General features: G+C 36.3%; 1 protein-coding gene across 4 annotated transcripts in view; it reads left to right on the top strand.

The window, feature by feature from the left end:
- GPBP1 (GC-rich promoter binding protein 1) overlaps window positions 1–22822 on the top strand; it is a 36174-nt gene that overhangs the window by 2686 nt on the left and 10666 nt on the right. For all 4 annotated transcript variants that reach the window (XM_088054468.1, XM_088054467.1, XM_005532647.3 and 1 more), the window contains 6 exons: window positions 54–121; window positions 14113–14231; window positions 18576–18699; window positions 19188–19411; window positions 20036–20102; window positions 22154–22338. In XM_088054468.1, coding sequence (XP_087910594.1) covers window positions 14169–14231; window positions 18576–18699; window positions 19188–19411; window positions 20036–20102; window positions 22154–22338 — 663 coding nt within the window. In that variant the 5' untranslated portion in view covers window positions 54–121; window positions 14113–14168. The remainder of the gene's footprint in view (window positions 1–53; window positions 122–14112; window positions 14232–18575; window positions 18700–19187; window positions 19412–20035; window positions 20103–22153; window positions 22339–22822) is intronic.

Here is a 22822-nt window from a genome sequence, read left to right as displayed (position 1 = left end):
GATTAAATATTTTTTGATTTTGGCATTGACGTGTTTGTAATAATTTTTCGTAGGTTTGCATTCAACTGAACTGCTACTGCCTGAAAGAAAATTAAGATGGACAGAGCAACTTAATTCAAAAGTCAGTGGTAATTTTACTGAAGTTCTCTATCCCCTACCCCCCCGATGATTCATAAGGCTTTAAATGATTAAAGTGTTGTTGGGTAGACTTTAAACTGAGCATCTGGTAGAGGTTTATACATTTACCTCAGTTGTCACTCTTTAAAATATTTTTGAGAGCTTCTGCGGTTCTAATGTATTATTAGTAGTGAACTAATGAAAAAAGATTTTCTCTGAGGATAGTGCAGAAATGTTTGGGAAGATTGCTTGTGTTAAAACCTTGCAGAAAAAGTGTAGTTAAGCACGCAAAACTATTTAAAAATTTATGCAGTGTATTTTAACTCCTGTAGCTTGTTATTTTGACTACTAATGAAAGACTTGCATCTACATACATTTTGTAAATTCTTGGTCTCACTGAAGTTCTTATCTGTGTGTTGTCAGTATCGTCATCAAAGGTTGAACCAGCTTCAGTTTTCTGCTTTGGATGGTCTTACTGTTTTGTTATTTTCACTTCTGTTTCAGTTTTGTTGCTTTGAAAATATGGAAACTTTGGAACGTGAGTGGGGGCTGTTTCTGTAATCTCTGGCTATGGCTTGTGGCTCTTCTGTACTGAGTCTAGGTGTGGCTGGGATTGAGTAGTGAGCTGAGCCACTTGTTAAGGAACCAAACCAATAGAAAAAAGTGATTTTGTATATTCCTTTACTTGTATGAATATGTTTTTTTTTAAAGCATTTGGTAGATGGAGAGTTCGGGTGGGAGTGGCCATTTCATTTGGTTGTTGTCTGTTGTATGCTTTTGAGAGTAATAGAAATATTCACTTCTTAACTTGTAGAAAAAGTGATGCATTGCTTGTTTTTCCAAGCTATTAATTTTCAATGCTGTGAGATAGTTTTATTTCTTTTCAAGACACTCTTACTGAAATCAAGGATCTACGTCTTCCACTTACTATTTTTGGTGATGTCTTTTTCTAGACTCTTCTGGAAGTCTTGAGGAGTTTGCTTTTTAGCTTAATTAAATTAATTAATTAATTAATTAAATCTTTACACCTCTCTGTTTGCTGGTAGGATAATTTTTTTATTCCTTTCACAGTACTTACACTTGGGAAGTTGTAGTGTCACTTAGGGGGAAGGAAGCACCCAAGATTCATGAATGCTTGTGTATAGTTGAAAGGGACAACAAAAGTTGGAGGGTTCACAAAAAATCACCAGGTTTTATACATAAATTGCGCACTTGGCATTGAAATGGGAATGTCGGTCCCTGGCCTACTATATAAACACACAGCTTACATTGTAGGGACAGGGTAGAAGGGAAGAGATGAATTAAGGAGAGGGAGAGTGAGAAGAAGAAAGAAAGAGAGAGATCACTAGATCTGGTTGGTCTGGCTTATGGGATATCCTGGGGTGTGCAGCCAGGGCTTGGTGGTGTACCTTCTTATAGATAGTTTCCTTGCCCTGAAGGTAAGGTTTTAATTTTCTATGTAGATCAGTTATCTTGCATGGTCCATTCTTTGAGGCCTTTCTGGAAATGGCTTGGAGGGTTTTTGTGGGGGTCCCTGGTGGTCTCATGCCCCTACTGCATTGGCCTTTGGTCAGAAGTTCATGCCTGCTTCTGTGCTGGTGCTGTCTTTTGTTTGTTGTGTCTCCATGGACTAGAATGAGGCTGTTTGTCCCAGAAGAGTGCTGTCCTACCTCTGTGTGGCCCCTTCTCCAGCCACATCCCATTTACCACCAACTGGCTCTGCAGTATCCAGCTATTGGTGTTTAAGATATATATGTTACCCCCTTACCATCAGGGTTTCTAAAGAAGTGTATTTTTTTCTTATCTGTGTGCATATGTGTTTGACAAGGATTCAGGAATGTTTTACAGCTGTGCCCCTGTACCCTAAAGAAAATTCATACCTACTGAGGACAGAATGCCAAGCGTGCTGGTCCACTTTAATTTCTTCCCTAGATTTTTGTTTTCAAAGTGCTTATAATGTGCTGTTAAACGCTTTGCAGATATCTATGAAGAGAATGTCCTTGCTCCCAAGAGCTTATACTTTAAGCCTTGATGGAAACAGAGCTTTTGTAGTGGGATAACTGTCAGCAGGTTGTCTTTTACTGATGTGTTTATTCTGGTAGGTTCATAAAATGGGTACATTTTTAGTGGCTAATTCTTTAGAATGGTGCAGGTTGCTTTACTATGTGAAAAAATTGTTGGTGGAAACTTTTGAGAATAAGTACCCTTTAATCTTGCAGCAAAGCTGAAGCAGAATTACAGTGGTAAAATGATTGAGTCAAATTGTGCAGATATTTAGCGTTATACAAGTCTATGTACTTTGTGATGCTTTTATTTTGTCCTCCCTTCTAATGAGTTTATTCTGTTTAACATGTGTGGATAAAACTGTTACAGTGACAGTTCATGAATAACATCTGAGGAAGTTGCTTTTATTTCTTTTTTTTTTTTTTTTAGTAGCAGGAATAAATTCTGTCCTGCAAAGACAACTGTTTGCAGACCTCATTACAAACAGATGTGAATGAAATTTGGCATGCTTTTTGTTATGTTTTTTCTTACTCAATGTGTTTGAGTAACTGAACATGGTAACTGAGGATAATGTCCTATGTGGTGCTCTCAATGCTATCACAGTCTCCTTCCTTCATGTCTTGGGTAAGCCTAGTCAGGGAAACACCTGAAACAGGGAGTTGTCTATCTGCTTTATATACTCAGCACTGGGCAAAGCTTCTACCTTTTTCAACTGCTATTTCTTCCTTGTGATAATTCCAAAAGTGCAAAAGTATTCCTGGTGAATTTCCTACATAACATACGCTGACTAGTGATTAGTTCAATTACAGTGATGTAATTGAACTCACACTTCAGCTTTCGAATTTGAATCTTGTTAAAGGGCAAGAAATGAGCATCTATCAGGCTTTTGCTAAATTGTCATGTACCATGTAGTGGAATCATTACACACCAAAGTGTGTTAGACTCTCAAGTAGGAGAAACCTGGCTTTTGTTTACCTTCAAATGTGAAGTTATTTCATGTTATGAAATAGTTTACTTTTTTTTTTTTTTAAATCTACATTTTGGTATGGTGCAAAAACAAAAATTTAAATAGTCATTGTTTTGTTATCTGAAAGACTTAGATGATGAAGATGATTTCTTTTTGAGTTTTCTATATTTTTGCTAAGTCTCTGTAAAGGTAAGTGTTAAGTCTGTGGCTGTACTAAAGAATGCGTTGGGTTTAATTGGTTAAAATTAATTTAATTGGTTAAAAAACTATGTTTTGACTCTGTATACTCTTCATACCTTAGAGTAAATGTTCAGATCTAACAGAGGACCTTGTTCCTTCCTTAGTGCTCTGCAGGAAACCTTAGATCTTACACTTCTTTTTAAAACATGAAGCAAGAAGGTAAATTATAGATTTTATGGATATCTTCTTTTGTTCTTCTATATTGTCCAGTGGTAGAATATATGTGAGGACAGTTCTGTATTGGATGGTGGGGACATGAAATTTTGCTTGCTGTGCAGTAGCATGATTGACAAATAAGAGGCTGCTGTTGAACTGTTTCAGAAGTTTTTGTTTAACTGGTGGGAGAGATCTTCAGAAGTTCAGCTCCCCTTTCCTTTCTATTAAAGGTATGAATCTTAGGCAGTAAATTTTAGAGAACCAAAACAGTTGAGAGAATTAGCAAACCTAATCTTTTTTAAAAATAGTTTTTCATTGAAATGCCACAAGGGGTGAGATGACACTTTCCCTTCAGAATGTTAAAAGTTTGACTGTAAAGATGTAAACTTACTCTGTTGTTGTGGCTGTTCATTTAAACAGAGAGGAACGAAAGAAGAATCTTCAATTGAAGTGTTTGTCATGCTTTTGTAGCAATTTGTGATCAGTAGAAATACTTCCAGTTTTGAAAACTCATAAGGCTTGTTGTAAGGGTTTGGATATTTTCTGTTTTATTAACATGCAAATTTTGGATAGCAAAATAACTTGAAATCAGCTTATTTTGATTTGTTGGAACTACAGGAGTTACAGAATAGTAAGGAAGATATCTAATAAACTTTGTCTTCAAAAGGGGAATGAAAATTGAGATTTACAGATTTTAAATAGAAGTATTGTTTAGACCTTACATTTAGCAGCTTGATTTCAAATTAGTGCTTCTCTTAACTAGAGATAGCAGAGAAGGGTAACAGAAGGATCCAGTATACTTGGAAATTTCTCTTTTGACAGAAGACGTACTTCATGTCAGAAGAAAAAAACATGGGTAGTGTGGGTTATTTTGAAGGTCTGCTTAGTTTGAAAATGTCCTGAGTGATTCTGTATACGAAAAAAGAGTGTGTAGACTGATGGCTGGGTCTTGTGCACATAGTTTCTTTGCCTAATTCAGACTAATACTTGGTAGTTTCCCTTTGGCTCATGATAAAGGGTTGAAGCCAAAATTTGAAGCTGGCTCATGATGGGAACACTGAAGGGCTGGTATTCTGACTACCTTGTTGGACCTTCTGAAATTCATATGTGTGGTCTTGTTTGTTTTCTGATGAAATAAGAATTTGATATGTATACTGGAGCTCATTATCAAGGAAGCAAAGCAGTTAGTTGCAAATTGAGACACTGTGTATAACCTTTTCTTTCCCGTGCTCTCATAACAACATTATAGTTGTGCTTTGATTATCACCGCTTGCAATCTTCTTGTACCCCATTTATAAATACTATGCTAAAAACTACATTGACAAAGTCAGGGTGGTTTGTCAGATGTGTGTAGTTGGAAAGTGGAGTTAAGGGTCCCCTATGTAATTTGTGGTGTGCTGTACTTACTGTAGTAATAATAATAATCTGTGAGGCATTAGATAAAAGCTCATAGGAATGTGCCACTTAGATATGCATACGTACTAATTTGAGATTCCCTTGGAAAATATAAATTTAACATTTTAACATTTTTATTTTAACATTTATTCTGTTCATGGTTTTCTCAAATCAATTGACTGAATTTCTAAAGTGATCTTCAGGGAGCATCAAGAAATTTGTATCTCTTTTTTAATTTTGTGAATTCGTGGCTTGAACCTTTCCTCCCCTCCCCCCCATTGTTACTAAATTTGAAATTCCATTCACAAGCTTCAGGTATTCCTAGCTGTTGGAGTTTATAATGCCTTTTATTTTAATGGTCTTCTTACAATCTCTCAAGTTCCCAAGTGTCACAGAAACTGTTTTCTGTGAAATGATACAGACTACACAGAGACAAAGCTTAAGTATAGAACCTGAAAATACAGAACTATTTTTCATTGGTTTTCCTTGTCTTCTGGTGATGGGTTCAGCTGACAGGGTTGTTTTGTTTTTGTTTTTGTTTTTTCCCAATTTTGTCTTTACTTTAAAATTTGTTCTTCCTACAAATTTTGGTCAGCTCCATTTAAATAGGATGTAGATATGCCATAGTAAATACATTTCAAAGGCACACCACTTTTAGTAGATTAAATTTTTAAAATGTAGAAGTTTTGGCTATTTTACTATATTATTTGCCTGTTTTTTTCTTATTATAGTAGTGGCACTATATAATGGCAGGTATTCTATCTGTTTCTTCATGCTAGAACGTTATGAAAAAACAAAGCTGTTTTTGTTTATTCTCACAGTTTGGAAAGAGTGTTACCAAATGTATCTTGTCTATAGCAGTATAACCTATTTTAAGTACTGAAGACAATTTTCTGAACTAGGGAAATACTTTTATTTTGTTCACTGGAAGAGACTTCCCTGAGGTTGCATGTGTTCAATACCAGTGGGACAGTCCCTGCCAGCTGAATACTGGTTAGACAAGTTAAACAACACCTTTAAAATTGGGTGGGGACCTTCTCTGGTCTCATGTCCTTGTCATCTTCAAGTTCTGCTGTGCTTTCTTTCTCCACCCGCAGTGAAGAAAGAATCAGGTTCGGGAACACTTAAATAACTTGTAAGTCCATGGGGCTTGACAGGATGCTTCCAGGGGTGCAGAGGGATCCATGATAAGTGTTCCATTCTTCCATGGGTGCTGATGTTACTTCAAAGCCATTCCTTATTATCTTTGAGAGGTCTAATAGTCATTGGGAGGGGCTCTTGAGTAAGAGAAGAGAGCAAATATTAATTTTGTCATCAGGAGAGATGAGAAAGAGAATCCAGGGAACTACAGGCCAGTCAGCATCGCTTCAGTTCATGGGAAGGTTGTACACCAGCTGATCCTGGAAACGTGTTTCCAAACATGTGAAGGACAGGAAGGTGAGTGAGAGCAGTCAAAATGGCTTTATGAAGGGGAAATCACACTTCAGCAAGCTAATAACCCTTTACAATGAGGTGACTAGCTTGGCAGATGAACAGAGAGCAATGGATGGTGTTTATCCTGACTTCAGTAAGGCTTTTGACATTGTGTTCTATGACATGGTTGTGGAAAAGGTGCCCGGTATGTGTGGAGAAGTGAGCAATGAGGTATATCCAGAGCTATCTGAATGGTGAGGCACAGGTCCTCAGGGACGTGATCAGCGGCACAAAGGCATTCGGAAGAAGCCGGTACCTCAGAGTTCAGTACAGGAGCCCCTGCTATTAGCCATCTTCATTAAAGTCCTGGACAGTGGGGCAGAGTTAACACTCGGCAAGTTTGCAAATAATATAAGATAGGGTGAACTGGCTCATATATACACTTGATGTTTGTTCTGTTGTGTGGAAGAATGTGGATAGAGGACCCTCATGAAGCAAAGGGAAAGTGTGAATTTTCTGGAATGCCAGCTGCATATGCCAGCTGTGGAGAAGGACCTTGGGGACCTGTTGAACAGCAAGCCAACCATGAGCCAGCAATGTGTCCTCCTAACGAGTAAAATGAAAATCTCTCTGGGTAACATCAGGAAGAGTGGTGCCAGCAGGTGGAGGGGAGTTCAGCTTTGTCTTGCGTTCAGCCTTGGTGAGGCCACATGGAGAGCACTGTGTCGCCTTTCCAGGATGTGTAACATTGTTACAGGCTCTCAGATCCAAGAAAGGGTGAGATTTGGTGGAGATAGTTCAGTAAAGGACCACAAAGATGATAAAGAGACTGCAGTATCTGTCCAATGGGCACAGGCTGATACTTGGTTTAAAGTTCTAGGGAAGTAAAAGTTGGCTATTAGTCTTGAAGTTTAGGAAAGTATAAGTTGGCCATTACTCTTTCAGAGTTATCACTAGATGTTATACTTTAATTTTTCAGAAAGTCCTTTCCAAATCTAAAATTAGTAAGCCATTACACTCTGCATGTAGAATTGTGTGGAGGTGCAAATCATAAGGAAGACTTTAGTTTTGTTAATACTATTGATGGGACTAGAGACTGTAGGTACGAGATAACTGAAATCCCAAATGTTTTGATTACATCTGCTTTCTCTGCCCAGCCATCTTGCAATATTTCAGAAGGTGATTTCTTTTGCCCTGCCATCTGTAGTCTCTCATGTCCACTTATGCAGGGAGTGCCGAGATTGCCTCCAGCTCAGTTCTCACAACAGTCGCTTTCCCAATTCCTACAGAGTATCCAATTCCTTCCAGAGATGTTCTATGGCTATTTTTAGTGTTGTGTAAATTTTAGAGGGATTTTTTTTTAACACTGTAAAGGTTTGATGAGCACAATTAAAACTAGAAGACATTCTGGGTAAAGGATTGTCTTTAAAAGGGACCATGATTGATCAGGTGAATTATGTTTCTGTGTAATCAGTTGATTCCAGACTTCAGTAGGCTTTGTTTTCATGATGCATTTAAGGCCAGATTAAATACTTTTGTAAAGGAATTTGCTATTCTACTATGTTGTCAGAAGCAGTGCAGAAGACATGATACTGTAAATTTTCCAGAGTTTGAGCTGGAAACTTTCCTATTTGATTTTTTTTAAAAAAATATTTATTTTAATTTTTAATTTTATTTTTAGTTTATTTTAAATTTATTTTTAGTTTAGCTTGGTTTTTAGTTTATTTTATTTTTCATTTTAGTTTTATTTATTTTAAAGCTTTGTCTGTGCTGTTTCCAGTGTTTTATAGTTCCCTGGCATGGGGAAAATATAGTCTAGTTCTGTCTTCATGTCTTATACTTCTTCTTCATAGTGTTTGGCAGCACAAGTGCTTCCTGGACTAGTGCTGCATTTAAGTCAGGTGGTACATACACACGATTCTGTCTGTAAGTGGCTCTGCAATTACACTGTTCTGATTCTATGTGACTGCAGTGTATTCCCATTTTTTTGTGCTACACAGAGAAACAATTTCTGCCACTCTAGAGCGACAGATGCTTGCTGGGGTTCTGCACTGTGCTTAGCCTGTGGCGCTCTTGGACTTCACTAGTGGTTGGAAAGTACTGCCATGTATTGCCAGTCTGCCTGCTTGGTGAAATTGCCCCAGAGTGAAGGGCATGAAATCCATGACTAACATGACTGTGGTGGTAGCAGTCCCAAATTTAGCACAAATGGTGTGAGAATGAGCAAGCATTTTTTTCTGCCTGTCGTCACCCCCTCTCCCCCAATAAATAAATAGATGAGAAAAAACCAAGTATTAAAAGAAATTAATTCTTACTGCAAGCAGTTACATAACTTTATTAAAATGTGACAACTAGTGTTTGTTAACGCCAAGATGTACTCCGTAACACTATTTCAGCTAATTTGTTTATCTGGATGTCCTTGTAATGTGTATTTCGTGCCCTTGTTTTATGTGAGAACTGAGTGGTGGAGGTTTTAGTTTATGAACAAGCTTTGCAAATGAAACTTAAATGTTAGTAAGTTTGCTTGTCCCAGTAATAGTGAATTAATGGTTGCAGATAAGGTGAAAAGTTTAATATTAAGGTGAAGTTTGAGGAAGCATTTTGCTAAAGTAATCTGAAAGCAGGATAGTCTGAAAGTTCATGAATAGAAGGGTGTTTTCTGCTTTTGTGTCATATTGAATTTTGTTTCTGTTATTGCAGGAAAAAAACAGAATTTTACTTACATTTTGGTTGCAATATTTCTTTTTTGTGCTTAAATGTTAGTTTTTTAAACTGTATTGATTTCAAATAGCAGGGGAGAGAGAAAAAAGTTGCTGGAGAGATATCACTCTTGAGTGGTTAGCACTGAAAATAGGGAAAAATGAATTAGCTTTTACAGTGTTATCTTTGTATAATGCGTCATCCTGCATGTTAAACTCTTTAGTTACAATTATTAGGGCCTGATTTAGAAGTGTAATAGAAAACTACAGGTTCAAATATTTATCTAAACCTTAAAGCTTTTTCAGAATATTGTTCCTGTAGTCTTCAGGTTCGTGTGTCTGTCCAGCTTCAATATACTGTGATTGATTGCCTTGTGATTCTGGTGGTATTTTGGATTAACACATCTCCTTTCTTGCTGAATTTTTCTCCTTCAGATGTTCATAACCACTTTTTAAGTGCATCTTATATCTTCATTTTGTGAGGCAAAGTAAGCCAGATAGTTTCCTTAGACTTTTCATGTCCCTGATCACTGAAATAGTTTGTTATTGCACCAAGTAAAATCTTGAATTCCTATGCTGTTATTCCTAAGGGTGATTTCACTTGTTCTGTGGGAATTTAAAAAGGGAAAATGTATTAGTGTGAGGAAAATTGACTATAGTTTTTAATGTTTGATTTCTTCATTTAATTTGGTAAGTACAAGATAAACCAATGGTACTTGTTTTTAGCTTCATTTTTGTTTTTTTTCGCAGATTTGGGTGTTGACCCTAGGTGTTGATTCTTATCCTTTCCCAGAAGTCTTGACTCCTGATTGATGCAGTTGCTTTCAGATTCCCACTTCATAGCATGTTACTTATTTTTGTAATCTGGAGACAGTACATCAATTTTTCCCAGATGCTATGCAGATAACACAAATTTCTTTAGAATATGGGGTTTTCCTGCTGTTTTACAACTGATGAGAAATAGTTTCTTACCAAAGAAGGCTTCAAAAGAACCTTATTGACTCAATAATACAAAAAAGCCCAGTCCAGCCTTTTCTGTGTGTTGGTTGAGTTTATTTGGTGCAGTGCTCTTCAGCTGCAGATGTGGCTTGAAGTAGATGGCTGAGGAATATTTATGACAAATATCTTCACTGTATATCATCTGGAACCAGCTGTTCATTATTCCTTGGCAGTCACTGCCTTGTTATTGAAGATAATACTTCACAAAACTATAGAATTAAATTTTGTTTAATTGAATATTGGATTAATTTCTGCATGTTACTTAAAGCAAAATTCTTTAGACTTCTTTGAGATCCCTCCCTCAGGATGTAAAACTTAACAGTAGGATTTCTTTCTTTGCTCTTAACTATTCTATTATTCACATCACAGCAACATGTTAATTTTATCTAAATTTATGGGCTATGGAAGACTTCTTTTACTGAGGTCACTAAGGTCACTACACATTACTTGAATTGGTCACAAGAGACTATTGCTGAGGTGAGACAATAGTTTGACCAGTATGTCTAAAGGCATAAGTGTATTTGAGTGCTAACAGTATGAGGATAGCACTTTTCAGTATATTTTTCTTACCTTTCTAGAATGGTGCAGCTTTGCTTAAGCAGCTGAGAGCCTGAGTTAGCTTTTGCTACAGTTGGATTGAAAAATGGCAGATCTGTGTTAATAGGGAATGGTGGCTTAAACATTAATGATAAATTTTGGACCTGCTCTTTTGTTACCAAGAGAGTTTCTGAAAGCCCTGGAATTGATTTTGAATCTATGGTGTTTACCTCACTAAGTTTACTTCTGATAGCTCTATTAATGCTGGGGATACATCAGCTACTTTATTAGTGTTACTGAACAGTGTTTGTGTGGTGTGTGTGCAAGAGAAAACTTGCTAGTAGACGTATGGTTTCAGGTCAGTGTAATAAAAGCAATTTTATGCTACTGGATGACTTTAATTCTGTTAAAATACTTTAAATGTTGTTTTTGTCTTATTTAAAAGTAATAGATAATATGTGTCTGAATAAAGTTTGCAGATGCTTTGGTGGATGCAGAATGCAGACACATCTCTGACTTTTTGGGATAGCTTAGGTAGGGGACCTTAATAGCAGGGAAATAAGGTAGAAAATGTTAATGTTAGAATATGTTTCAGAATAACTTGCTAGTTGTTGGTCAAGCTTAAGTTGGAAAACAAGCAAGAAACACACTAGTGTTGGCAACCAAGCTGATCACAAAGGTTTTAAGCATAGTAAATCCTGCCTGTGGCAGCAGAGGTGCCTTGCTGACATCCCATTCTTATGCTTTGTGATCTGTTTTGAGTTTATCAAAAATACCTTCCTCAGAAATAAGAATATTCTAGAGCTATCAAATATGTGTCAAATCATCTGAACAGAGATCATGATGATATTAATTTTTTTTATATATAGGGCAAACTTGTTGACAACATCAGAAAGCTAGCAGCTGTAAGAATGTTTATGAAACCTGGTAAAATACGCAACCAGCAACTTTAAGTTGGGTAGGCTATGTCCTCTAAGGCAGTTTTAAAATGTTTTTTCCTGACCTGCCCTTTGTTTCCCAGTTTAATTATGCTGAGATATTTGTGCCTGTTCAAAGTTAGAAAGGTTTAATATTGAAAGTACTCTCTGTTCCCATGTCTAATTGCTAGACCAGGCATATATACAATTAGGTGAAAGAAAATATTTTCTTGACTTCAGTATGGAATATCCACAGGAGCTGTTTCTCATGTTAATGCTTAACTGCAAACCTCTGAGTTTGGTCAGGTAGTGTTCTAGAAATACATCTGTGCTTTTTTTTTCTTGCTGTTTTTTTATCAAAACTACTTGGAAGAATTAATCCTAAGAGTTTGACTTTTAATGGGCCTATTGAAACTTAACACATACATTCTGTTGCTGACTTTGTGCTCTGAGTATTGTGTAGTTTTGGCCCAGGTCTCTGTGTTTGCCATATAAGTTTCTTTGTAAGAAAAAGACTGACTCATCTGACAGAGCAGCACTATCAACAGATTTTTAGAGCTTTTTTAGCTGAGAACATGAGGAAGACTTGAATCTGCTTTGAGAAAAAATTTTGCATGAAGAAATAGGCAGCCAGTGTCAGTGAGCTGTGGGAAAAGGTCTTTTTACAAAATACCTTTCCAGTCCTTGGATACTTGGTGATCACCCAGTCTTTTGTGCAAAGGATAAAAGGTAGAGATGTTAGTGAGTTAATAAACTCTTCTCATGACAGTTGCATAAATAATGCTAGGAAGGTTGACTAGTTTTCTAAAAACAGTAAGATAAATCTATTAATTGTTTCCCATTGTTAGTGGATTTGCTGTCCTGTACTTAATAGCTGATGCCCCAATAACTTGGTGATACTTGGCAAAATCTTTATGTTCTTCCTTGGTATAAACCTAATCTTACCCACAGTTTTTCAGACTTTAAGTGCCTCAGTCTGAAGACTTGGTTGTTGTGTCACTCTTACAGTACTGAAAATCCGTCTTGATAATTTCTGAGGATATCATGGTTCTTGCTTGGAGATGAGAACTGTGTCTAAGTTAAGGGGAAGACATTTTTTTTCTTGCTGGAATCTGCTCAGATTTGTTGTTTCTTAATTTAACATCTCTTGATTCATTTGTAAACATACGCCCTTTTGTATACTGTTGCTGAATGGGATATATCAGTAAAAATGAACATGATTCTTTTTAGGAAGAGAAGCCATTTCTGTGATGGTTCATTTATATTTTATTAGTTTGATATAACTGGAAATATGTAGAAAATTTCTCTTGATTTCTTGTTGAAGTTGGTTTAGGAGTGAGTTGAATGACTTCAGCAGAGTAATCTATAGTTTGTTATTTGGGTGATGCATACCTTTACCCTTGTCTCTATTTAACTGTAATAATTGTACGTCCTACCTTACAGTTTAACTATGGTATTCAGGTACTGAAAAACTTAAATATGAGCTCACTAAAATGAAACAGCAGCTCAACTAACTATCGTTTTACACTAAGTTAAATCTAACAAATCTGTTAGACTTCGTTTTAGAAGCTGGAACAGTCTTATCTGTCAATGAAAATCTGCAGTAGCCTGCAATATTCTGGTTCAGGCCAGAGAGAAACCATAATTATGAGCTACCAATTTCAGATTCCACATCTCTTACTAGTACATTACAGCAGCCATAGATTAAAGTGAACTGTATCTGTTCTCACTAACAGATTTGCACTCTGCTGTGCAGAGATGTAGAATCCAGGTTTATTTGGGCCTCCCTATATAATGTGTGTGGGTGTTTATTATGTTTTCACTAGCTGGATTTCTAATAGCTTGTATATCATACTTAAAATACTTTTGAGTCATAGACCATTTTGCAGTGACTAGCTGCAGAGCCTGATTCAGTTGCCCTGGTATAATTTGGAAGTGTTTCATCCATTTCTTTCCTGTCTGTGCTACATTTCAGCTTCAGATGACATAGTTCACATTACCTTGTGTTCTCTTACTTGTTGAGAAATATTTTCTTACATGTGAGAAGAATGCAGGGTAGTAAAAGTATTCCCGGGTTTTAATCGTAAACCATTACATTCTTTGACCCATTTTCAAACTAGAGAATTTTACTGGATTTTGACACTCTGGACGCATAGACTATTTCCATTAAAGCTAGAGACATTGTGAGGTTTGTGATGAGCCCAAGAGTCTAGGCTTTTCATAAGGAACTTTCATATGGCAGCTGAAACTAGTTGTTAGGGATTAATTAAAAACAATCATCTTCTAGGAGGCTAATAAAATAGCTCACAAAATCCCTTCTAGATAGTACCAGAAAGTGTTTTAGCAAGCTAAATTTGCCATAGTGCTTTGGATCAGACCTTACATAAGATGCTCCATCCCATTTATAAGAGGACATAAAGAAAGAAATGTTACAGTTATATTTTCATGATTCCTGTGATATATTTGATTTATGTAACACTTTAGTAATAAAATAAGTAAAAAGAGATTTGATGCTGTAAATGAGATGAGGATAGTTAGATTCCAAATCAGATTTGTGAGGAAAATAATACGGGAAAACAGTAAGGAAGTACCGAACAAAAGACTGCAAGTGTAATCCACTTGTAACAGAAGCATGTAAAAGAATTTATTTCTTCTCTTCTGATTACAGGGACTTGCCATGTGGTGCTAAGCCTTTTTTCATTGATTTGGAGAGACTGGACCTAAATGGCGCAGCATGACTTTGCTCCAGCCTGGCTTAATTTTCCTACACCACCATCATCAACAAAGGTATGTTTTGCATTGTTCTTTAGAAAAGGCACTCTCATTATTAGGGATACCTAAATGTCATAGCCTCAATCACAGTAAAAACGCAAATCACTTCATGAGTACTGTAATGACAGATGACTCCAGTAGAGTTTTTTGCTTGAGCAGTTTAGTTCATTGAAAGAAGCACATGTTTGGCCTTGGCTGTGGTTGGTTAAAGGTTGCCTTTGTCAGGTGTTTAAAATTAATTATTGTGTTCTGTGCTAGAAGCACTAAGATAGACCATGTATTTGATGTTCTCACTTCTGATTTTTAGTTGTGTGCTGTAAATTTTGCAGGAGTATTATTCTATCATCCAAGTGATTAAAGCTATGCTTTTTTAGACTTTCTGAAATGCCTTTGCAGTTGATGGTGGAATGCTTGTTGCTACTGGTAGAGTGTGGTGCTTTCATACTGTTAAGCATCTTCACTCTGGCTGTTTCATCTAGACTACTGTTACTTTATATAATGGGACATGTTGCAGTCAGCAACCTCAGGATCTCGTCCAGGGAAGCAGCAGGATTCTGGGGACCAGCATGAAACACCAACCGAGACGGGCTTCTGGTTCATGAAACCATTTATTCAGCATGGAAACAAACCCAGGTCCAGAACAGAGAGCTCTGAACAGAGGCACAGCAGGGGTTTTTGAGGGACAGAATGGAGGGTTTCCACCTTTGAGGGTGGAGTTCAGGGTCAGGGACCAGTAGAAGCACACCAAAGGAGAACCCCCCAGGGACTCAAACCCAATCAGAACACCTGGGCTGCCCTTCACAAGGGGTTTGGGGTGGAACAATGTTAACTCTTTGTCTGCCTGAGGCACACTGCCACAGGGACAGCTTAGAAATGGTAAATAAAAATCTCTTAATTGTTTAAATTTTTAAATATTCCTGGAAGTCTTGAGTATGGTTGTCTCAGAAATGCTTCTTCCTGGTCTGCCTTTCTATTCTTTCTTAATGCAATTTCTGCAAATGCAGAAGCAGAGTCAGCACTGGATATTAAAACTCCTGTCATCTGCTTCCTTATTTGTGGACCTATCTTCATTATAATAGTTTGAATTCAATATTTATATCTGCTCCTATGAGAATTGCTGTGCTTTTCCTTATCTTGTAAGCTTTGTGCAGTCTTTCATGTCCATGGAAAATGCATAGCCTTGAGAAACTTTGGCAATAGGCTTGTGGTTTAAATGCACAGATAGTGAGCAGTGTTAGCAGTTTCTAATGCTTCGATTCTGTATGTCTACACAAACATAAACATGTTTTTTGAGTCGCAACACTGAATGTCATTATTTATATCACTCTGTTTATGTCTCTTGTACCCTGACCTAGCTAGAATCTTTGTTTAGCGTAATCTGTTTATGGGAATGTAAAGCCTATCTGTTCCAGGATACGCAGTGTCTGAAAATCCAAATTAAGAAGCAGTCTCTTTGTTTTCATTCTTTGTGATTTCTGATGCATTCAACTCTTTTGATCTGTTTTTTTTCAATGTAATATGCTTTAAATTGGAAAAGTATTTGGAGCTTAATATGGTGTCACAAATGCAAAACAATTTTCACTACATATTTAAAGAGTCAGCTGCAAGAGCTTTACCTGCATGCTTTATGTACAGCAGGATGGAAGTAAGTTCCAGAAGTAGTCTAGTACCACTAGAACATATCTGAGGTATGGGTTTTGTCATGCCATTTCTGAATGGTATGAAATTTTGTTGCAAGTATATTTTTTGGCTCCTGTTCTCTTCCATGATTCTTTGCTTCATGGAGTTTAATTAGATTTTCTTTTCTTTCAAAAGCTCCATGTTGTATGCTTACTCTGTTGTAATGTTTGTGTATCATTGTTGGAATGTACCTTATTTTCCTGTATTGCCTACTGCCTCAATGATGAGCATTTGTGATATACAGCATGTTTGGATATTAACTGCTTGAAAAATCTGTTTGTAGTTCTTACAGAATAAGACTTGTGATTCCTTGAAAGACATTTCACGTGAATTTGTGGCCCCCCTCTATATCCTAAAATAGACTTATTTTCTGCTGTACATCAAAAAAGCAGAAGAGAACAGCAGATAAGAGGGATGGAGTTGAAGAGGAAGGGGGTGAGGAAGGCAAGGTGCCTTATGTTTCGCACAGGATGGAGCTGGGTGAGACTGTGGTATCAACAATATTTAGACTTGAGAAATAGAAACTGAGCTCTGCTTGGTCAGTCTTTATATTTCTGAAGTGTAATCACTTCCAGGAATTATATGTACAGGAACCTGGTTCCCCCTTGAGCCGTTGGTTGCTGAGATGTTTTTCCTTGCATAGCTCAAGGTTGGCATTATAGAAACCTGCTAGGAGGAAGCTGTGATTGTGAAAGAGCTTTTTAATGTAACATACATATTGCAGCTTGATTGAAATCCATCTCATCTACTGCTGCTGATTTCCTTTAAATAGCAACCTTTTCTTGTCTCTCTGTCAATTACACAGCAAAATCCACCTAAATAGGTGTCTATGTTGTGTATTTTTTCACGTTGAGAGCTAATGTGTTTGCGCAGTGCAGTCTTGCAGGTGGGCAGGTGGAAGGGGAAGGTGTTATGAACAATGAAACAATCTTGGGATACGGACAAAACTTTTAAGAAAGTATTGCTGTAAAAAGGGTATGGGGACATTGCAGATAGATAAAGCCAATTTTACAAGTTCACTTTCACTTCTTGTTAAGTAGTTCAACTTCCTGTATTTCTTAAAATCTGTGTTGTTTCTATCCCTTTTCCTTGATTGGCTGAACTGAGTCAGATAATTTCTCAGCTTACATAAGTTGCCAATAAATTTCCTTTTGATTACAGAGGTTACCGTCATCTCTGCCTTGAGAGGCTTCATAGGTGGATACCTCCATCATGTGGGGAAAATGCAAACTGCATGATCTTTGCACACTGTTTAGAAGCATCAGATTCATTATAGCATGTGCAACTCAAACACAATGTATAAAATGCTGTCAGTTATACTTTATGAAAATGTTGATTTTACATGAAATTGAGTTTTGGAGTTAAAAGGAAAAAAAAAAGTTAAATTCCAAAAGCAATATTAAGAGGTTGTTGTACGTAAATGAGCACATGAAGCCTCTTCTGAAATTTCACCTAAGACTGGCAGATCTAGCACTTTCTGAAATTTTTGGCAGCTTAGTCAAAATCTGTTTAAGGATTTCCATTCACTTAAATATTTCAACTAATTTGGTAATTTTTGAAGTACTTTTATTTTAATAATTTTTTGCAGTTTTCTGGTTTTGCTCTCTACAAGGAGAGTTTGTGAAGTATTTCACATCCCAGGCCTCAGATTGACAGGGTAGTCCCTGTACATTTGGCTTCTGTACAATTTAAAAAACATGCTTTGATTTTTAAATATATACTTATTTGTGTTTGAATTTTAAAATGGTGAGTATTGAACAGCACCTTGAGCTCTACAGGGGCATTATCCATAGAGCTTTGGCTATCTTTTTTTGTGTGTGTGATTTCCTCTGTGGGGTAGGTAGGAAGAAGGAAGTAATTTCAAAGGTATGGCCAGAGAGAAGCTAAAAGGAAGACATGGGTTGTGTAAGGCAAGATTTTTTTTTTTTTTTTTTTTTTTTTTTTTTGTTTAATATCTTCAGGTATGAATTTTAGTCAGGATGTGGTTTGAGTTCTTCATGCTATTCTCAAAATAAGATTTTCGTTTACTATTTCCTACTGATACATTAAAGGTTTATTTCTTTAAAATTTCTCTTATGTGTGCATATAAGATAAAAATTTGAAGTATCTGTGAAATTAGACACTTCTGATTCTAGAACTTATCAGTATTTCATAATTACTTGTATTCATTTTTTAAAATTATAATTACAAGATTAATGCATTATGCTTTATTTGGGTATAGCTGCTGTGGGTGGAAGTGATTCCTTGCTTTCTTTGGAATACATGTATGTAGTTTCTGAAAATCCAGATTAAGATCCCATACTTCTTTTCTGCCTTCCAAATTGTGATCTTCTGTCCTTTCTTACCTTTTGAAAAAATATTTTAAAAATGACATGCAACGCATGTCATTTGTGCTCTGTTTTGCTGCCAAAACAAAGTAGACACTACTTTTTACCTTGTGTCACAGGCATGTGACTTAGGGGCTGTTTCAGTATCCTGGAGCAGAAGATGCAGCTTCCACTTTATTAGCCTGAGAGATGATGACACAGCTCTGAATGTGAGGACAGCTGCATTGTCTGTTATTCAAAGTTCTTGTAAGGATGAATTTTGTATACCGTGAGCAATGTTCATGTTACACTGCTGATGATTAAGTTTTGTTAATAATCAGATCTCAGGTCTACCACTTATGCTTCCTTTCAGTCATCGCTGAATTTTGAGAAACATTCTGAAAATTTTACGTGTACAGAAAATCGTTACGAAGCAAATCGCAGAAGACACAGTTCTTCAGAGGGGTTTGATCCTAACATTGGAAGGTCAAATGGAGGTATAATTTATGGAACACTGTGAATATGTTTGCATCATTTCTTTGTAGCACTAGCTAGAAAGAAAGTCTGATGATGATAGGTCATCTATACTAAATTCTTTTTCTGCAGTAAAAGAATGATAATGGAATGACACATCTGGGAGAGGATGTAAGCACTAAGGATTCGTTAAGCTGATGTCATTCCAAGTGTATTTCTCTCTTGAGCAGAATAAGAGTGTTGATTAATACTCTAGCCAACAGCATATATACATATATACATGAGCAGCCATGAAAAGAGTTTGACTTGTTGTAGCATTGGCTGGCTATCTTCTCTCTCTGGCACTGTTTTGTAAGATCTTCCCTGCTGCTTATGTGAATGGAAATGTTTTCTATGCTACTGTATCCCAGTGCATAGAGCTTGTGATTCAATTTTTTTAACAATTCTGCAGAGTAAAATATTCTTTTTAAATTGTTTGTAATTATGTTTCTTTAAAATTTAAAAATTCAAGGGCATTTTGGGCGAAAAGAGAGGAACGGTTGGCGTTCACAAGGCAGAAATGGTCCAGAAAATATAAACCATCGTGGAGGGTACCATGGTGGAAGTTCCCGTACTCGTTGCACCACCTTCCATTGTGGAAAAGGCCAGGGACTGCATGGGAACAGTGTACCTGATAATGAAACACACAAAAAGGAAGACAAAGAAGTACCTAACCAGTTTGAAGCTGAAGATTTTGTAAGTAAATTGTAATTACATTTAAAAAGGTTTTACTTTGCATGCAAACACCATTTTGTCCATTATAAGTTGCTTCATGAGATTTCATCAGTTTCAGATTGTCATGTAAGGAATTATCCATAGGTAAGGGAGTGTTAGTAGTTTGTTATTTTAGTTTCTTATTTTATATCTAGAGTTTGTTACTGTATGTTTATTATTGTTACTTGTGTATTTAAGTAAAACTACAGTTGGATTCCCATCTGCTGTGGTATGTGTATGTATTAAATTCTACACAGGTGTCTTATTTGAGTCTGAAATTGGAACAAAGTAATCTTGATGCCTGTGGACTTCTAAGATCCCTTGCTTTCACCCACAATTAGGATGTAAAGGAAAGGATGATCTTCCTCTTTGAAGAAACATACATTGCTGTTTTTTTGCTTTCGCCGGGCAGTTCATGTAATGACATTGGCAGCTGCCTGAGAGATTTTATTGGAGAAGAGCAACAAGTGAGCATTGACCTGTTTGGTGCATGGGGCAGGTGTTTAGTCTGTCAGCAGAGGTCATGCTGCTGGTGTTGCTGTGGTTCTTTATTTCATCCCACAACTCAAGAGTTACTTTTTTAATAATAACAAAACTTCCTTTCAGCCATCTTTAAACCCTGAATGTGAGAGGGACCCAAACCAGAATAAATCTCTAGCTGCAGGTGTGTGGGGTGAGTATTTTTGACATTTTTAAATGCAAAAATGTAGTCAAGATCTGAAGTTGTTTTATTTGAAATACAAGCCTCTTTTTAGAATTATAAAGGTATAGATTGAGAAGACTTCAATATTATTACAATGTCGGTATCTTTTTGTTAGAAGATAACACTTCCAATATGAGTATCAGTCATCGAGTCTGTAGATGCAGTCACAACTAGTATTCTTTTCCAGAAGTAGTGTACGTCTTTTTTTTTGTAAAGATGTCAATAAATTTTCACCTTTATTTTCAAGAGGAAATGCAATGAAAGTTGTTCACCTGAATTAATGGTATTGATCGCTAGCTCAAAGCTTTGGAAAAGAATGCTACTGACTCATTAGATGTGTTGGAAGAATTTGGAGAGAAACCTGGGAGAGCTGGAAGGGCAGGTTAGCTTGCAGAAATTGAAGGTCTTTTTCTGGAAGCAAATGTCTTATGCTGTTGGTTGTGTTTGTGTAGTATTTGTATGACAAATACAATCCTGAGCACGGGCATGGAGCAGACCTGTAATTGGGGTTATTTTCTCATCCTCACCTGATGGTTTGGCTATCACTTAACAATTCTAATGGGCTTTATGTAGTCAATTGTTTACCCCTAGAAGGTGGTAGCTTTAGATGGCAGGGGTTTTAAAATAATAAATGTACTCAAAATAAGAATATTTCTCTTTATTTAAAAGAAATTAATTAAACATGAAAATTTTTACTTGTCTACTTAGACTACTGCTAATACTGCTAATAATGAGATTTAAAAAGTACTTTAATTTGCTGATTCTTTTTCTCATACTTAAGCAGTATTTTTTGCACACTAAAGTTACATTAGATATAGGCCAACCCCTCAATATAAATATCTAATTGCTGTAAATCTTTGCAGCATCATAAATAATTAGACAGCTTTCTGGTTTTATGTTGTTATCAGCTTTCATGTGATAATCTGTCTTTCAATAAAACAGTCTTGTTTAGTAATTGAAAAACTGAAATTAAGGCTGTTATTATTCCCTTTAGAATGAAACAATATTCAGGACAGAGGAGTGTTACAATCCCTTCTAATACCTGTTAAAATGTACACATCTCTTAGATTCCATTTTACTTTATATATGTGATGGGAGCCTGTGAGTATTATGAAAAACCTTGTTGTGAGGTTTGATGAGAATGAAGCTTACAGTTATGCTAACTATTTTTTATCATCTACGTGCTAAACAAAGCAAAAGTCATGTATGCTTTTAAGTGTTATGTATGCTTTTATAGGGTTGTTTTGGTTTTTTTAAACAGAGGATATAATGACTGTGTGAAGTAGAATTGCTTGCAGGGAGAGGAGATATTCGTGGAAAGGCTCTTAACTCAATGTTGGAATGCATGGACAAAAAATATATTTTTCCACTTTTTTGACAATTTTAGAACTGTTTTTAATAGACGTTCCTTAACACTGCTGAATAGCAGATTTTCTAGTTTGACAGCTGACTATATGTCTCCTAATTTGTGCTCCAATGAATGTGGAAATTTTGTCCTGTTATGTCCATCTGAATCATGGTGCTAGAGAAACTGGTCATTGCCATGCAGGGTGCATCTTGTCTCATGTTTATAGAACCTCAGTGCAGAGCTCTAAACTGAGCCGTTAATAAATATATAACTAATTATTCTTTAGGAAATTTTAAGGGGAATGTGAAAGTCATAATCTCTTTTATTTGGGTAGCTATCAACGACAGTATTTTGATTTTAGAATTGCTATGCAGCAATCTCTGGAACTGTGTAGCAGGCTTCTTTGAAGAATGTATTTTCTTTCAAAAAGTGCAATTCCTGCATCACCAAGCGAAATATTTTTGAAATTATGGTTGTAGAAAATGAAACAGAACCCTTGTTTTTTTCAGGTTTGAACAATATTTGTGGAACTAATACCGATTTAAGTTCCTGATTTATGCCTGTTTGCTCTGGATCATATGGCTGTCCAGTACCTTATGAAGTAAAATCTAGTGAGATTGTGTACACAGGCACATATATCTATATACATACACACTTCTTTTTTTTCTTCCAGAGTACCCTTTAAATCCTAAATCTAGGTCTCAGAGAATGCTGGTCATTAAAAAAGGCAGTACGAAAGAACTGCGGATATCTGGATTCCCAGTAGTGGGAAATCTTCTCTCACAGCCAGTAAGAAATGGAACTGGCACAAGTGTTTATAAAGGATTAGTCCCCAAACCTGTCACTCCACCTGCAAAGGTGAGTATTGGATACCAGTGTTAGAAAAAACATGCCTAGAAAAATCATGCTGTAATTCTGAATGTGCTTATTTCATTCCTGAGAATACTGTTCCTAGATTATCGTGTTCAACACTTGCAAAATGCCACACACCCCAAAGATTAATAGAAACAACTTTTTCGCATTTTCTTTTTAAATTATTATTTAGTCTCTCTTTGGTTCTCATTTACCACTTTAGAGTAGTGCAGCAGATACAAAAGTGAGAGTAAAAATGGTGTTTTTAACTTACAGAATAGCAGTCCCTTTTCTATATATGATTTTAACAGAACAAAATTAGTCATAGAGAGGTATAGTCAGCATAATATTACCTTCAGAATTTATCCCACTTATATACTTATAATAACTTATTGGTGTCATTCGGATCTCTTTCCAACTGCAACTTTCCATATGCATAATCACAGAATATTCTGAGTTGGAATCAAGTCCAGCTCTTAAGTGAATGGTA

This window comes from Pseudopodoces humilis, chromosome 4 (assembly GCF_049639895.1).
Source record: "Pseudopodoces humilis isolate 2021_Gansu_Grassland_sample_001 chromosome 4, ASM4963989v1, whole genome shotgun sequence".
In the NCBI taxonomy this organism is placed as follows: domain Eukaryota; kingdom Metazoa; phylum Chordata; class Aves; order Passeriformes; family Paridae; genus Pseudopodoces; species Pseudopodoces humilis.
The sequence above is the reverse complement of the archived record's forward strand: the minus strand, read 5'-3'. Positions and strand labels throughout refer to the sequence as shown.